Here is a 17,534-nt window from a genome sequence, read left to right on the forward strand (position 1 = left end):
ACATCTCCAGTCAGTACTGTTGTTCTTGTTCCTGCTGTCGATGAGTTACAGGTGTTAACCCCTCCTGGGATTTGTCTCCTTGTTAGGTAACCAGCCTTGGCTCTTAAGTTATGTGGTTAGAAAAGATTAGATGGCCTACACCCAAAATTGAGCACTGAATACAAGCACTGATTTTTCTGACATGGCTTGACCTTCTCATAATTGCTGCCATCTGAGGAGTGGTATCAGCCTGCTCCCATCTGCTGTCATTGATTCTTTGAGTGGCAGTTCAGCTTGTGAGTGGAAGGGGTATGTGACCTTATTGCCTATCAGCTAATGCTGGAAAAGTGAAACATAAATACCTGCTTTGTTCTCAGGCTTAAACAGCTACAGACTTAAAATTTGGATCTTTTTACTCAAAGCTAAATTTTCAGAAACCCTTTACCATATCACTTTCATGATTATCTGTGACACAGCACTGTCACCTTTGGCAACCGGTAAGTCTCTAATAGGAATAAAGCCTGTAGTAGTCCATAGCAGCAAGCAGGCTTACTCAAGGGAATTAGGAATTAGCCTTTAGTAATACCCTGAGTGGACATTTGTACATCCTCTACCAGAGCTAAAAGAACCTCTGCATGCTAAAGGCTATGGCGAATACTTTGATTTTAGAGTGAACTTTATCTTGCTATGTCTAACTAACACACACCCCAAGGATGTGGTGCTTTCTTCAAGTCTGACGAGGTAGGTGCTTCTCATTTTTCTACCAGTAAGATAAATGGGTGCAGATTGGGTGCAGGTGAGAAAATAAATGTGGTTGTCTTTTCTACCACTGTTCTAGTGGCTGTTTGCTTCGGGCAAAGATCTTTCGCAAAGCAGAAAGCTAAAAAAGGCTCATTCTGCCTTCAGGGAGATGAAAGCTGCATGTGGCTTTCTCCCAAAAGGTGGTTATCTCTTCCAGCATCTCTTCTGATACTCCTTCACCCTAAGGAGTTTAAATCTGAGCACTTTTTAAAAGACAATAATATTTTTGTATATCAAGACATTCTCTTGTATTTAATAGAAGAGAGGGATTCGTTTTCTTCAAAATTAATAATGAAAGTCAATTTTTAGCCGTCTGACAGATGTTTGAGGAGAAAATACAGTGGTACATATATGTTTTGCTATGTAGTTGTTAAATGCTTTTTCGAAATTCAGGGGTTTTAGTACTCATTATACTTGTAGGACAGAAAAACATTGCTGATACACAGAACAGTAGAAGAAACAGATGATGAATGAAAAATGCCTGATGCTGTAAGCATGATGCAAGGCAAAGGTTCCAAATTAACTGATTTTGTTTAACTGGTGTTATTTTTGTTCCACTGTCATGATTTTCTCTTCAGTGCTCCTTGATCTGAAGCAAAGGGATAGAGCTCTGAACATTTGCAGTTCACCTTACTTTACCAACCACACTGGAATCTGTTATGGTCACAGTTACTTTGAGATGAACACATAACAGAAAACCAAATTAGATCAATACAGTAGCTTTCTTCATATCTGTATTGATTATGTGGCTGCTGAAATGGAGCTTGGCAGTGGACTTAGTCATCAGTTGGGCCTTGAGTGGCTGAGGTGAGAAATTGCCCCTACCCCTGACTGTTCCTGGGATGAGAGCTTGGGAGTTTTGCAGGGACTCAGTGCACAGCAGCTGGGAGGCACTAATGAATGTGGATGTAGCAACTCCAAAGAGAGCTCAATGGCAGCAATAAAACCTCAGTCTTATGGTCATCTGCTGTAGTTTGTGAGGACTTACTCTTTTGCTGGGTAATCATGAACCATGTGTGTCATAAATATAAACTACAGCTCAGACGTTCTCTTTGCAGCCCTAGTTGCCAGTTTCAGGGGTGTCAATGGGAAATTCTTCAAAGTACCTTTCTACTTGAAATTTCTTGTTAATTTTGCTGCAGAAATCTTGCTTCATTTACAGTTTTCTGCTAGTAACAGCAAATTGAATGATACCAACATGTGCCTTCTTTCATCGGACCACACAAGTTTGGAAATTAAATGTTCAAAAGCTAAGTTGTGGGCAAGCATAGTTCTTCCAAGAGTCCATCTTGCAAGGACACCTTGGATAAAATATGGGTTAAGCTAAGCAAGAGTAATGCATTATCAAGGAAAGTGTCTGCAAATGGAGTCAATCAGGGATATAGTCATCAGGACTAATTGCATAAGTATGTGTTCAAAGATACAAATGCTTGCTTTCAGTCTTGTCTCCATTCAAGCCAGTTGTCAGACTTGCTTGAAGCTACTTGCCATCACAACTAATTTAAAACCTTTTGCATCAAGCTGAGGCCAAGTTTTCATCTGAAAAATACCAGTGGTTCAAGTTGCCATATGACCGTGTTTCTTCCTTGTTCAGTTTGGAAATTTTTTTCATTCACAGTTACAACTAGAGGTGTCCTGATAAAATAGGTCTTCAGTGTTCACTGAGTTCTGTTTAATCTGCTTGTTTCTTCCAAAAACAAATGTCAAAAATCTGATTCAAACGTGTGTATGCTGAGAATTAGTTGGCTGCAGTGAAACAATATAACAACAGTTTTCTAATTTAACACTAGGCCCTAAACCTACAGATCCTGGAAAAGCCTAGTTCATATCAACTTCATTAAAGGTGGAATTCAGCCTACTGCTGAGGGCTGGCATAAAGACAATCTATGCTTAGCTCTCCCTAAATCCTAAAATATGCACTGCTTTTGTTTCTGAACTATGGTAAATTTTTATGTGGAGAATTTAACACCTGTAAGGATTGGGCCCCAAAAACTGTAGTAATTGCTAAGGGGAGAAAAAATCTGAAATGTTCTTCTGTACAGTACAAAAGAGTACTTCTTAATGAAGTAGAATTTGTTTTCATAGTCAAGAAGTTTTCTTCATCTTCTGTAAAACTAGTCTTGGATTTCATTATTTACAAATTTTCTCTCAAGACAGTACCTGCTTATAAAATATTTCATGAAGCCTTCATTTCATCATAATTCTGTTGTTCTAGAGCACATGAAGATGAAATTTTTTGAGGACATGTGGGGAAAGCTACTTCAGGTGCACTAATAATCAGGTATATATTGACTTAGATATATGTGTATGTATGTATGCAAGTAAGTGGATGTGTTAATTTGAAATTTTGCACTTGTATCTGTTGAGACAGCTTGGTAAGTTCAGCAGCAGTAGCATAGTATGATGGTGTGGCACATGGTTCTCTGCCTTGCAGGAAGGAACATTGCTGTTCTGGTGCTTCTGTAGTGGTGACTGTCCAGAGGTTTGCACAGCCTGGTTTTGGTGGCACTTACACTGTGCCTTCAGTAAAACAGTGTCTGATGTCAGCTCAGCATCTGGGTTACCCAGTTTTCCCAGGTACACTGGGACACTGGGCTGTGATTGTTTCCATGAGTAGAACAAAGGAATGTGAGGAAGCCCTGCCAAAACATTGTTTATTTCTGTGTATTCCCCCAGTTCCCCTCTTTCAGTCATACGATATTTTGATGAAAATTCAAACTGGAGACCCTGGAATGCATTTTAATTAAGGGAGGTGAAGGAGAGAAGTCTGAAAAAATGACTGTGAACAGCTGGGACTGAGATGGCAGCATGGGTAGTTCGTAAAGGTGTGCAGACTCGTAATCACATTTTCTAGGGAAGTGTAATGTATGCACCAGGAAGGGGCTTCCTGTGAGGAAGAAAATGCCTCCAGCTCTGCCTCAGTCCCTGAGCACAGATGGACAAATGCCATTACTCTTACTGGTTGGACAAGTCATGGTTAAAAAAAAACTGCAGTGAGCTGTGATTGTGGTGCTCAGGGGCTGATGCAGGGCAGCAGTGTGCTGGGACAGTGCACATAAGCCGTCACTAGCTGTAATGTTCATGGGCAGGGAAGCACAGTGGTTGTGCTGTTCCTTCTCAGAGCTGCCACAGCTCAGAGCTTCCTGTTGTTTGCAGTCCGAATGGATTATTGCTCTGCCAACCAAAGGAAGGCTGTCCCGCTGCCTGCAAGTCGTCTTTGTGGTGGTGTGTAGGATGCCTCTTCTGGAAGCTCTCTGCGCTGCTTTGCTCAAACAAAAAGTTGACTGCCTAAATGTGAAGCGGTAGAGTCAAAGAGTTTCTTAAGTCACACAATATAGTTTAAAAACCTGTTTAAAGAGTTTTTCCTTTCTGAAGGCACCTTAAAGTCAGTGTTGCAGCAGTAATCGTGCTAAACATTCATGTAGCTGCAGTTTGGATTGTCTGTTCCAGCTAATACACATTTTACACTCCTGAGTTTTTCCCATCTTAGTGAGTAAACATATAGTCTTAGCTGACTGCAAAAAGATTAGTTTACTCCACTGGGCTTAATCTATGACATTGACTAATCTTGGTGTGATCCTATTACTGCAAGGTCAGCTGGGATTGTAGTGTTTGATTGTCTTGCTTTGCTCATTTGATGTCAGCATTCGTGGTTTGGAAAGTTTTTGTTTTTATTGGTATCTCTGCAACTCTGTAGTCAGGAGAGAGATGGCTGACTCATGTGATCCTCACTTTGAAAAGATTAAGATATTGGCTCTGAAGGAGGGAAAAGGGAAGTCGTCGTCCTCATCAATGTTACTTTCTGAAATTTAAGTCACAGTAAAGAAAGTCCACCATCATTTGGCAGATCTCTGAAGATCTGGGTGGCAGGAGTTGGTCAGCTGGAAGGTATTGTTCCTAGCAGAAATGGAGAGCCTCCCACTGATGGAACTGATAAAGGTGGGAGTTCTAAAATTCCTGGACTAAGATCTGGGTAGTGGGTCTGTCACAAGTAACTTCTCTTTGCCTCTCACTGTCAGGGGGGGCATGGCAGGCTGGTGGCTCTCCAGTCTCAGTGTTGCTGGTAGAGCACTGATCTGTAGCTGCCCAGAAGCTTTTTGTTTCCAGTGGTTAACTTGGCACATCTCACCACTGAGCATGAACTGCAGCTGATGTCATGATCAACAGATAAGAGGGATGAGGTGCTCCTGACAGCCTGTGAGTGAGAGTATGTAGTGGTGTCTTTCTCTGGCATGAGCACTACAGCAACTCCTGTTGGCAATCCCCTGGAAATCAGTGAAAACCTTAAGGGGCTGCCCCCTTCTTCTACAGAGGTTGGCAGCAAAAAGCACAGTTGCTTTTTTACCTAATGCTTGGTAGGCAGATGGGAGCAATGGATTTTTCTCCTAAATGGTGTTTTCAAATCTCCTCCAATTTAATTAGGTTTCACTGCTTTAATGTACCTTTCTTAACAAACACTGGTCAACCTGAGGTAAAACACTACAATCAGAAAACATGCAGCATCATGACAAAACTCACTGGGATGTCACAGGACTCAGTGAGTTATGCAATGGCAGTAAACAGGGACCAGCAATACACTGATAGGTGCTAAGCTCTGTCAGACAAGGCCACCTAGAACATGCTGATTTATTGCTTGCTGATGTGTGCTAGAGTTGTTTCCGGACTGCATCATCTGTCAGGGGCAAATTTAACTGAAATAAAGAAACCTCTAAGTGGTAGAGTTATAATGCAGAGAAGGGAGATCATAATATTGTATTTGTATTTCTCGTCTCTTTTCTTTCTTCTGGTGATGAACTATGAGGTGTTTGGGTTTTGTAGCCACCCCTTTTAAGTTAGCATCCTTCAGAGTTCAGCTGAGGTTTCCCTTTCTCTTCTCTTCTGTAAAAGTTCATTAATGTTGGGAAAGTACTTAAAACATCTTGCAAAACTTTGAACCCATTACCATAAAGAACTGTGGGCTTGTCAGTACAGCTGAGAATGTTTCTTAAAAATGTGGGGATTGTTTGCTCAAGCACTTTGCAAACCATAATCATATTTGTATCTGTCTAAGAACTCCAACTGAATTTACAAATATAATAGAATTCAGTGTCTTTGCATAGGTTTATATGATTGCTTCTTTTATTCAGGTAGAGAAACCAAGATATTCAAGATATGGGATGACTTGCACGTGATCCCATAGAAAATCAGGGACAGGAAGAGAATATCCAATTCTCAGTCCCTTACTTCACACTGAAATCTGTTCTTCATCTTAATCTTTCCAGTTATCTTGCAGCGAACTCATCCTTCATATTGTCTTGTTCTTCTGGCACCAAAATGTATTCACATGCACATTTCTGGGTCTTCTCTAGGTTACAGTTAGCATTATTGCTAACTGGTCCAAATTTGTTTTGTGTATTTTATTTACTTTTTTCATTTGAAAAGCATTTTTCACAATCAGAGCCAACATGATGGTGTAGAATACCAGTACATCAGGGTTTAGGAAATGTTGCTGGCCAATTAAATTCCTTTTCATACTGAGAGGTTTTTAAACCTCTTCTGGGCAATTAATTGTGAGTAAAGATTAACATATTTGACTTTTCCTACATACCAATGTATTAAATATTAGCCATGGTTATATTTCTGGAGGGAGGACGGACAATACTCCCTGAGACAATCCTGTGCTTTCCCAAGGAAACGCGCGCTGCAAAGCAGCACCAGGTGGCGCCGGTGGCACCCGAAAGGGCGTGAGTGGGAGGTGCCTAATGTAGGGGAATGGGAGCCCTCGTGGATCCCATCCAGTACAGAGCATTTCCCATGGATCCCACATGGTGAGTGCAGGACTGGGCATTCTGTGCTTGGGACTTTGCAGCTGAACCCAGTGCTATGAATTAGAGAATTTATACATTACCAGAGTATCTCAGGGAAGTCTGTCCCGTTTTTTTGACAGCAATTCACTTATCTCCTAATAAGAACCAATTGCTTCTTCTACCATGGGAATGATGAAGCACAGTAAGAAGCCTTGTTTCATCATTTGGTATGTTGAATATTAGCAGAGTTTCCAGCACATCTGCTCTTCATACGTTCCTTGGTTACCCAACCAGGGAGCAGGTTTTTGTCACTAGTTGCAGATACTGGCTTGTGGTGGGAAGCAGGAATAAGCATCTTCCAGAGCAACAACCTCATTCTTTTAGTTCTCACATCAGTGGAGTTTTGTGGGTTGGTATCCAGTGGGGCAGTTCAAGGTTTCCGTATTTACTTGTCATTAAATGACTCATTTTGCTTATGCTGTAATTCTTTCGCTCTCTCTTTTTCTTCGCTAACCTTTCAAGTCCTCTGTTACTAGCTAAGTAAGACACATTCTTTCTTACAGCCTTTAGTTGCTCATAGATATGGAAATGTTCTGAATTTATTTCACTAGCTTTGTTTGAGACATGGTAATGCATTGACAGAAGTGGTGTATTGAATACTGAAATTATGATTTTACTCAAATCAAATGAAATGAAGACAAAACCTCATGTAATTCTTCTGAGATCCTGTTCTCATTGAAATCTCTGTCAAAATCCCATTTGCTTTTAGAATTGTGAGGCTGAAGCTGATTTCTGCCTGTATTTATGCAGTATACATTAAAGTCACCCAGCCTGAATCCCATCTTCAGTGAGGGGCAGTGGGGGGCCACCACCAATGGCAATTCTACCTCTGAAATCAGTCTGGTTTGCATTTTGGATCACCCTGCTCACACCCAGGAGGCCTCCAGCATCTTTCCAGTCTGCCCAGCTCAACAGACTCTTGGTGCTCCCTTCTGGCTCCAGTTTGTGGTTCCAATAACAGAGTTAGCATTCCATTTTTATTACAGAGCAAAAGTAACTGTATGGATGTACAGACAATTTCAGACTGTTTTAGACATAGGGAAAAACATTCCAAGCAGTATTTAACAGAAAATGTTTAAAGGCATTTTATTTATGACATGTGGTTGTTTGAATGGAAACAGAGTGCTTGGAAAACAATGAAAACATAGGGAAAATGAAGAAAAAATCTTGACCTGATTATTCAGACAAACTGATCGTAATGGTCAGCCAAGGTGAATACTGTCAGTTTATCATTTGTCAGTCGAGGCTAGCAGGTGTTTTACTTTAGGACAAGGAAGTGCTTTGTCACATAGACAAGTTTTACTCCAGTAAGAAGTCCTTTCTCAGGGCTGATGATGCATAGAAAATGGAAAAAGATTCAGCAAAGCTGGTTTATAAAATAATCACAAAAAGAGCAGTGTAATCCTTTCTGTCATCTAATTTATTTTATTACTACGACTATGAGGACTGCAAAGAGTTACAAAGTGAGAGTTAAAAAGTTGCGAAGTGTCTAAAAGGAAAGTCACTTCCAGGTGTGCTGAGGCTGAAGGAGATTGTAATTAATTTGTTGTCATTATCCTTAAAGTAGGCGTGAAATCATAGAATGTTTTTAGAGGCTTAGCTTTGGATCCAGAGTAACAATTTGCTTATTCTGTTCTAGTGTCCCTAAAACAGTTACGAAGTTCAGTCTGCATATAATCTTTTCTTATTATTATATTCATAGTCCTATTTTTTAGAATTCAGGTTTTTACCTCCCCATGTTTTAAAGCAACACAAGTCAAGAAATCAATTTTCTTTTCTTAGCTTGGAAGACCTATCCATTTGCAGAATCCTGGGATGAGACAAGAGCCTGATTTGTCAGACTGCTCCCAAGTGATCCTAAATGTGCCACCAGCCCCTTCAGCTTGGTTGGAAGTTGAATGTGATGCCATAGTGAAGGAATCCAGTGTCCTGGTTTCAGCTCTGCCCCTCTGAGGACAGCAAGAAGCTGTCACTAGCTCTCTAATTCCATTAGTCGGCAATTTGCATGTGAAGTAAATTACTGTACATGGGGCCATGGAATGTAATATACCATTGAGGCCTGACTTTTCATAAATAGCCATTAACCATGGGCTAGATCCCCATAAATGCCAAGATTGAATTAGATAGTCTTCTATGCTGGATGAGGGACTTTATCTGCTTCAGTTTTTGAAAAGTCATTTGAGGCAACAAGAACCTGAATTGAAGAAAAGTGGCAGCTTCCATTTGCTATTATAGGAGCTGTTGCTTCTTCAGCATTTTTCAGAATTAGGTCAGGAACTGTCTGAGCTTAAGCAACCAAAATTAGTGAGTGTCTTATCAATACTGGAGCCTGTAACCAATTATACTGTTCCTTATCTGTAAAATTATGTTCGATTTGTGTTATTAGTCTGGGTAACATTTATAGGGGAAAAAAAAAGAAAAAGAGAGCACAAGCAGAAAATTATATTGATGTGTGGAGTATAGGTCTATTATTCTTTCCATGGAAGGTATTGTCTAATGACTTCCTGACGCATGGTGCATATCCACTGCTACCACTCCATAAGCAATTAATGGATGAGGAAATGTGCAGCCCAGACAAGCTGGGAGCTGTGGCTGGTTTTCTCTTGGAAATCAGCCCTGCCATCAGACTGGGGGCAGAGAGGAGGAAACCAGAACCCAACTAAAAGGAAACAAAAGTGTTTGTCACGCCTGGAGGTTCATGCTTTGTATGTGACACAGATCTCAGCCGTTCTCTTATTTGTTAGAAAGGAGAGCGCTTCTTTCCTTCCCAAGGGTGCTGAAGTTCAGGTTTTTAATGTTCGAGTCACTTGACTGTTAAGATGGAAAGTGCTGCAGAAATAGCTACCAAGTTCTAGGCAGTGTAATCTAAGTATAATACACTTAAGGGCAGGGACAGATGAATGCACATAACGTTTTGTGCTGTCCTCAGCCATCATTTTCTTGTATTGCTATTTTTTCCATCCCAGGTAATTTCAAACCAAGGAAAGAAACCGATTAACTCAGTTTTATTAATCAGAGATGAAGTCTCTGCTAATAGAAGCTAGAGCTTCTTGTGATACTGTTTGAAAACACAGGAATGTCAAAAGTTCAGTGCTGGACAAACTTTCCTGTAAAAATGCTCTCCCGACGCCATTTTCTGTGATGCGAGGTCTTCATTTCCATTTCTAATGTAACACCTACTCATCGAGATGGAAGCTGATTGTGCTTTAAATTGCTGTGTGCTACCTATACAAGCTTTAATGCACTCAGGAAGGGGAAAGGAGCCACAGAGCTCCAAGAGAACTCACCGTGGTGTTCGGTGGTCAAATGAAGATCATCCAACCAGAGCTGCTCCAATGTTAGTACCAGTGATCATGTAACCAATGGCAAATGGTTAAACAGCTGGCAGCTAGCCCTGTCTATGCAAGAAGTTGTCAGCTGGCTCAGCCTGCTGTTCAGTGGGCTTCTGCCTGCTGTAAAACTGTTCTTCTGATGTCTCTGAGGATGCTATAATAAAGTAGGATCTAAGGAACACCCTCTATCACAAATTTTGACTCTGTGTGTGCTTCAGTTCAGCACTCTAAACTGCTAAGAGGAATACAGTGGTTTTTGTTTTTAATTTTCAGTTTGAATACATCTTTGTAGCTAAAATGTGATAAAGAATGGGCCTATGTGGTGTAACATCTTTGATACCCTGGAAAATGGGCTAGAGTACACTTGTAGGAAATTTGCAGCTATACTGAGGGAACACAGCTGGAGGCTGTTTCACTAATGAGCTGGAGGAATTGACCAACACAAACTTCATAAAATTTTACTAAGACAAGTGCAAAGCCCCTGTGTTAGTAGGACCTGGAATCCCAGGGAACAGCAAATTGAAGGTGAGTCAGCAGAGTGCCCTTGCAGTGTTGAAAGCTGTATTAGTGAGAGGGAAATGTTTGTTCCCTCTGATTGGCACTCAAGAGTTTGCATCTGGAGCACTGTCTTTATTTTGGGAGCCCCTTACTACAGGATTGACGAATATCTTTTTAGGGGTCCTTGGGATGAGGGTGGTTGGAGTATGGAAGGCCCAAATGTAAAGATAGGTTGGAAGAGCTTGTTCAGCCTGGGGAGAAGGGGGCTAAGGAAGAATTAAGTTGTAGTCTTCTACTAGGTAAAGGAGTGTTACAGGAAAGATGGAGCCAGATTCTTCTCTTAAGTGCAGAAGGAAGAAACACTGCAGCAAGGGAAATTCCACAGGGACATAATGAAAAAATCCTCACAGTGGGGAATGGTGGAGTACTGTAACAGCTTACCCAGAGGACTGGAAACATTGTCCTTGGAGGTTTTCAGCATTCGGCTGGGCAAAGCCCTTGACCACTTGATCAAACTTTTAGGTTGTCTCTTCCTTGAATGAGAGGTCAGACTAGGTGAGCTTCACAAGTAGCTCCAACTTATTTTTTTCTATGATTCTACAAATATACAGAAGCTGATGGTTGATCACCTCCAAGGATGAGGTGACAGTGTGACCTGGTGGGTTTCTACTCCCTCGGCAGGTTATTGATATATAAGATTACTGGTATATTGTTATTTACTAACATGGGGTTTGTTACTCATATGATCAGTGCAGATTATTTCTAATATGTGAGAGTGCTCACATGGGCACCAGTTTACAGGCCCATTGGGACAGAGGTTATTTGTTTATCTTTTCTGTCCACATCTCATGATCTGTTTTAATTTTCCTTTAAACTTACTGTTTCCCTTGCAAGAGAGAGGGGGCACAGAGTTGGTAGGTAAGAAAGGCTCTAGAATGCAGAAACAGACAATGCTGAAGTAAAAGTACCACAAAGTGCCCACAGTCTTCCTCTGAGTTTAGGTATAGAATTGACTACATGGAACTTCTTTTCTCTAGCTGTTACCTGCCAGTCACTTGCTGAGTTTTTGTGTAAACTGTTACATTTTTAATCCAAGTATGCTCTTGCCTAGGTCGCTGCAGCAGTGCTTTGAGGATATGTAGTGTATGGAAGAAGTTGCCTCTTCACCCAGCAGTCCCCAGTGACCTCCAGAGTGCTCATTCTCATGGTAGGTAACCAGCACTGAGCAATATTCTGTCTGTGCTTTGTTTCAGGGAGGCACAATAAAGAGTCAAGAGCTGTTAAGTGCGTAATGGACCCTAGGCTGGTTTTTCAGTTAAACACATGATTCTTGAAATTTTCGTATTGTGTCACAAATGTCAAAGGACATCAAACCAGCATGCTTTTTTTACAGAAAACATTCTTTTAAGACATCCCATTTTAAAAAAGTGCTTTAAGTTTTTGTTTTATAATCTATTGCCTATGAAAGAAACTTGTGTTAGTTTACTACTCATATTAAATGCAAAGTGAAGGAAGGCCTAATTCTGCATGTCTTGTACATGTAGGTCTTTACACAGGTCTAAGCCTATCTTACCCCTTCCTGTCAGTGTAAATAAAGTTCATTGGATTATGAACTGCTGCTTTCCATATTTAGTTTGACTACCAGGGTGAGTAGAAACATTTTAGCTGATGTGATGGACTACAGATCAAAGCTTTAAATCTACTGCTTTTTGTTTTAAACCATCAAACATCTCTGATGTGATGTCATAGAATACAGCTCTATGAACAGCAAGAGCAATGTTTGGATTTTTTTTCTATAGGCTGAAACAACTACAGTTGTCTCTAACCAAACTATTCACTTTTTTAAAACACGTTGTAACAGGGCCTTTGGGACATGGATCTGCTCATGACTGCAAATGTTAAATTCCCATGGTGTGGTATCAATAAGATGTACAACTACTTACGTCTTAATATATTACTTCTGTGTACGTTGAAATGCATGCATCCTGCCTTTCCCAGAGAGCAGGCTGTCAAGGACCTTGATAGTGATCTTGCAGATAGTGTGCCTGCACTCTGCTTGTTCCTTTATGGGGGTGTATGCTCCTGTTTTTTTCATAATCAGAGGTCAACCAGTTTGATTTCAGTACAAAACATGGAGGATGATGGACAGATGTGTCATTTCATGTCATGGATTGTTCCATTTCAGAACTAGTTTAAGGGTCTTTCACTTCTGTACTGTGCCAAATATTTATTCATTGTCCAACAATATCCTGTGGCAAGAGATTACTGTGCTTTCCTCCCCCTGTGCTGATTTCAACCACGTGGTTAACACAGATCTGATCCAGGCCACACAAACCATTGAATCAGCTCAACTGATGAAGCAGAAAACTCCAACATGAGACAGGAACCTTCATAATAACATTTGTTTTAAAAGGCTTCCTAATGTGAGACTACACTCCTAAAACCACAAGCTCTTTTGGAAAGTCTATTAAACTTGTGCTTCTCAGTCACAGAGCTGTTGAAAGTGCCAGCATGGTGTGTGTTTCTGTTTCCCAGTCTAGTGGAAATGGCCCATGAAGCGTTATATAAACACAGTGGGGGCAAGCACATCAGCTTAGTTGCCTGATTTTTCAGCTGGGGTTAGTAGTCAGCAGCTTCTGTTGCACTGATTGCTTTCGTCTGGCTCTTGAATGCATACATCCCTTTGGTACTGATGACTTGTAAAAATCCAGAGTGGTCCTTAAAATACACCAAGAACAGTTATAGGGAGCTCAGACATCTTAAAATCACAGATCCAAAGGGACCGAGTTGATTCCTTACTCAAGTTCTACGCTGTGTTTTGAAGAACAGATTTGTTTTGTAAATCTCTGCTTTCTGAAGAGTATGCCCCTATTTTTGTTCTATGTTGACCAAAACAACAAATTTGGTGCATCTCTGTGTATCAGTCTCTTCCATGTTTTGTTTTAGGTTTTCAGTACAGTTTTTTGTGCCTCCTCTAATCAGCTGCAAGCAGGGACCTATGCCAGTCTTATTGAGGGACAAAGCCTTAAAGGGACAAACCTTAAAAAAGACAATAAATAGAAAGTATGACTCTATAACTAAATCCTGGAAATTAGTGGTGCTTCTGACTTAACCTCAGGGTTACAAATCAGCCCTGCCTGTGTATTTTTCTGAAATAGGTCTCTGTTTTCTCAGTGCGCTCATCCATTTTCTTTTTCTAAACGAGACTTTCGAACAAATTCCTGGCTGGTGTCTTCTGGAGCCAACTAGGTATTTCCTAGTCAATAATTACTTCATTGTTCTTTTAAAGAACCTTGTCTCTTCCTCATTTCTTTTTTTATCCTCTCCCACCTACCTCCTTTTGCTCTCACTCTGCATACTTAGGCAGAATAGTACAGAACAGATGCATTGAGATATTAGTGAGAATTCGTGAAGATAATGCACACCACACCTTATCTACCCTCATTCCCTAATTAATTAGAATCTAACTGGTGATCTTATGGGTTGTTTGTTTTTAAAACCTTGTCACTCTCATCCCGGGGCCTGGTGTAGGTACACTTGCCATCAGCAGTTATCCTTTAGGGCCCCACCAGGCCTCTAACCCATGGTCTGCTGAGGACCATCTGCTCTTTTCATGTGCTTTTCTACTGATACCAAAACAATTTCCATCTGACTGCCCTGTGCTTTGCACAAATAAAAACCTTTCAGGCTGCTGCTTCTAAAGTAGATTTACCTTCAATCACCATTTATTAAATCTCTGTCCATTAAAAACCATAGCTTGCAGAAGCTGTGTGCATTAAGCCTGATTATAGAGTCAGTAGAGAAGAGGGAGGGGGCCAGCAGTTGCTCGTGGTGTATTGCCTTGTTTTTCTGCTTGGCTGGCTTCTGGTAACACTTGTGACACGGTGCATATTGGAACAGGAGTCTCATCATTTGACTTTGATTTGGTTCTGTGCATTTGTCTCACCTTATATTTAAGCTGTAACTTAATAGTTGTTGGCTTCAGGAAAAAACCTGCTCAGACTACATGTCTGAAATCAGGGGTTTTTTTGATGCTGGGGTACTAGTTCCGTTATGGAGGGGATTAAGAAAGGAAAGCTCACAGGTTCCTTACGGAGGATGAGTGGCTCCTTCAAACGCACTTCATTTAAAGGCTCAGCATCTGGATCACAGAGGGTAAGTCTGCAATTACCCAAATAGTACAGCCACAGGGAAAAACAGCTAGAGGCACTGTTTGGCCCTCTTGCTTTTAACAGCTGGTACTGTTATAAATGAAAACTATTCCCTTTGTGCTTGTTTATGTCTCAGAGGTATCAGTCATGTTCATTGCACTGGTTCTAACAGTGAATCTTATTCGTGTTACAGGAGTCCTTTCACAAGTTCCTGTCTTAAGGATCTTTGGGTTAAATGTCACTGTACAGGGCTAGCCCGTAGTTATTCCTGTCCATACTCAAAAACACATTTTGATGCCTATTGATAGTGTTCGTCACCAATATAGATGCAGTAAATGTGAAGACTGGTGGGATGTATACCAGATTTTGATGTGATTCACTGAACTACAGATGACAGATTCTATGGGAAATACAGTCTGTGATTAGAGTATTTGTGGTGTAGGTTATGAATGAAAAAGCGAGGCAGGAGAATGAAGACATGAGTGATTGCTTTATAATGTATGAGCTCACTGTTGTTATCATAAGCTTGCATGTAGTAAATGAATAGTAAGAATTCGTTTTTTAACTGTTTTCAAGCTGTTAAGGGAATTTATGTACATATTTTGTCCATAGATTGATAGATTCTTTTACAAAAAATACAGACTTACTTCAGCTCAGGATTACTTAAATTCCAGCTCAACTGGCCTTTTTCAAACTGATTTTATTCAAATAATGAGAAATAGTTTTTGTCTACTCTTCAGACCTCTGCAACCCTTTTACTTCTAATTTCTGGTGATTGTCATCACTGTTATAGTCAGATTCTAACTAAAGGGGTGAAAGGAAGTTTCAAGGAATATATAAAATGAAGAAAAATGTCACAACGGCAACTAAGTATGCATTAAAATGTTTCCTTCTTTAAGAAGATTGTTCTATACATTGTGCAATATTGGTCGTAGTCATCTGTGATTGCAAGAGAGAATATGTCTAGGTTTGAGGGACTGCTTCAGCAGAGACTGATGGTCATGGACCATCACCAGGGGAATTCCAAGCATCATCTCAGTATAAAGTGATTTACAGTGATGGTTTTTAGGTACTGACTGTGGACCCTGGCCCTTTTCTCTGCTAGAGATTGTCAGGCTGCATGTAATACCTGTATTACAGGCCCAATTACACTGAGTGCTAGATGAAAAAAAAGAACGCTTCAGCTGTAATTTCCTTGGCACCAGGGCCCAGGCTAAACATTTGGAATCAAAACAGAAGGTGTTTGCGGTGGGTTCAGTTTTTCCTCCTCTGATGGTTGTAAAGCAAAGTGGCAAAATGAAATGCCAGCTAATACTTGGGTAACTTTGCCCATTACTTGCACAGTTGTTTCCTGGGTACCTCGTGACAAACCAGGCTGTCCTCCAAGAATCTTGCATTTCATGAACAACTGTGTTTTGCTTGCTTTGTCACTCAGATGACTTCCAGCTTCATAGGCTGGTAGTATTAACTTTATTTATTGAATAATACAAAGAAATAATGATAAAGGAAGTTGAAAAGGATTTCCCCTTCAAAATGTCCCCAAGCCTGCTTTGATAGTGCAAAACATACGGCATTTTACTTCTTGAATGGAATAAAGTCAGAGTAAAATGCCCAGGCAAAAATGGCTTAATTTTGTCCCACTAATCCCATAAGACTAGTTAAGTGAAGGTAGAAGGAGCACAGTGCAGATTTTATTTTCCTTGACTTCTTACTATAAGAAAATGTTGTCTTTCAAAAGCTGAAAATTCCTTTCATGGCTTGCTTATTTTAGTCTTCATAATCCTTTTGGTGTTTATTTGCTTTAATGTTCATTTCAGTAACAGAAACTTTACCTTTCATGAAAATAGTTATTAGAGTTGATTAGAAAACTAGATTTTTGTGCTTGTGTAATAGGCTGGGAGTGTTACTTCTGCCACAAATTATGTGGGTTGGCTCTCTGAGGTCAGTAGCACGCTGTCATCATCCAGGCAGGTGAAGTGCTCGTCTCTGGAAGTCAGGACTTCTCAAGGCAGGAAACTGGGCATTCTTGTGCTTGAGAGTGTTTCGTATTGACTGTTAATTTTTGCTAATGATACAGCTGAAAACAGGAATTGAAACTGGTCTTGCATGTGTGTCCCTTGTAGGGGTGTAGTGTTTTGGGATATGTCTGGAAAACCTATGCAGGAAACGGTTAAAGCCATGTGATGTAGCCAAGCATTGAGGTTTATAATGAAAATTTCACCTACTACTCTAATCTTTTTCCCTTTTGCCACTCTCACTCTTGCTTTTTCCTGAGGAATGTGTAACAGTGTGTGGTCCTGGCCCGTGATTTTAACTTCCAGTTTTTACTGCAGTAATGCTGGATACCAAGACTACTTAAAATGTGTCCTGCTCAGCTCTTTACTCTGCTTAGTTTTCCTGTGTAGTCCCCTGGTTTTGACAGCAGTGCTGTAGAGGAAGATAAAATTTTATTTCCTGAGCAGTTTTACAAAACCACCTGTTGCTACTTGCTGTGCAATTAAAGGTGTAGTTCTCTCCCTCAACAGAGAGTGCTCTAAATGAAATGTGAGACCCATGATGTCCTAGTGTGTCTGTGTTTTGGTTTTGTGTCTTGTAAACATCTCTGTTTATTAACAAAAGAAGCAGCTTATCTGGATGCACATCACTGGTCTGTCGTTCCTGCTAATGGGAATTACTTCAAATTATTTTTCTAGTACTAAACAATGCTTTCATCTCTGCTTGCTGTCTCCATTGACTTGATCTAAATGTCTTTAAAATGTACCTACTATGACTCATTTTCTGTTCCTCTGAAGAGAAAACCATTTTATTGGAACAGCTTTACTCTGCATTTATTTCTCTTTGCCGATAATTCTTCCATGCTTGTAAATTCTCTGCGATTATCTGTATAAGAGTATATTCAGTACAAGCCTTCCAGATGCTCAGATTTA

General features: G+C 40.4%; 1 protein-coding gene across 7 annotated transcripts in view; it reads left to right on the forward strand.

Moving 5' to 3' along the window:
- Window positions 1-598: 598 nt before the first annotated feature.
- Window positions 599-17,534, forward strand: part of TRPM1 (transient receptor potential cation channel subfamily M member 1) — a 105,539-nt gene continuing 88,603 nt past the window's right edge. For 5 of the 7 annotated variants that reach the window (XM_017737559.1, XM_017737542.1, XM_017737549.1 and 2 more), the window contains exon 1: window positions 14,301-14,611. In XM_017737559.1, the coding sequence (XP_017593048.1) occupies window positions 14,510-14,611 (102 nt within the window). In that variant the 5' untranslated portion in view covers window positions 14,301-14,509. Of the gene's footprint in view, window positions 721-2,995; window positions 3,062-11,567; window positions 11,664-14,300; window positions 14,612-17,534 lie in introns of those variants that run through there. The other 2 variants (XM_017737581.1, XM_017737575.1) reach the window with 2 other exon arrangements.

This window comes from Corvus brachyrhynchos, unplaced genomic scaffold, assembly GCF_000691975.1.
Source record: "Corvus brachyrhynchos isolate BGI_N302 unplaced genomic scaffold, ASM69197v1 scaffold200, whole genome shotgun sequence".
In the NCBI taxonomy this organism is placed as follows: domain Eukaryota; kingdom Metazoa; phylum Chordata; class Aves; order Passeriformes; family Corvidae; genus Corvus; species Corvus brachyrhynchos.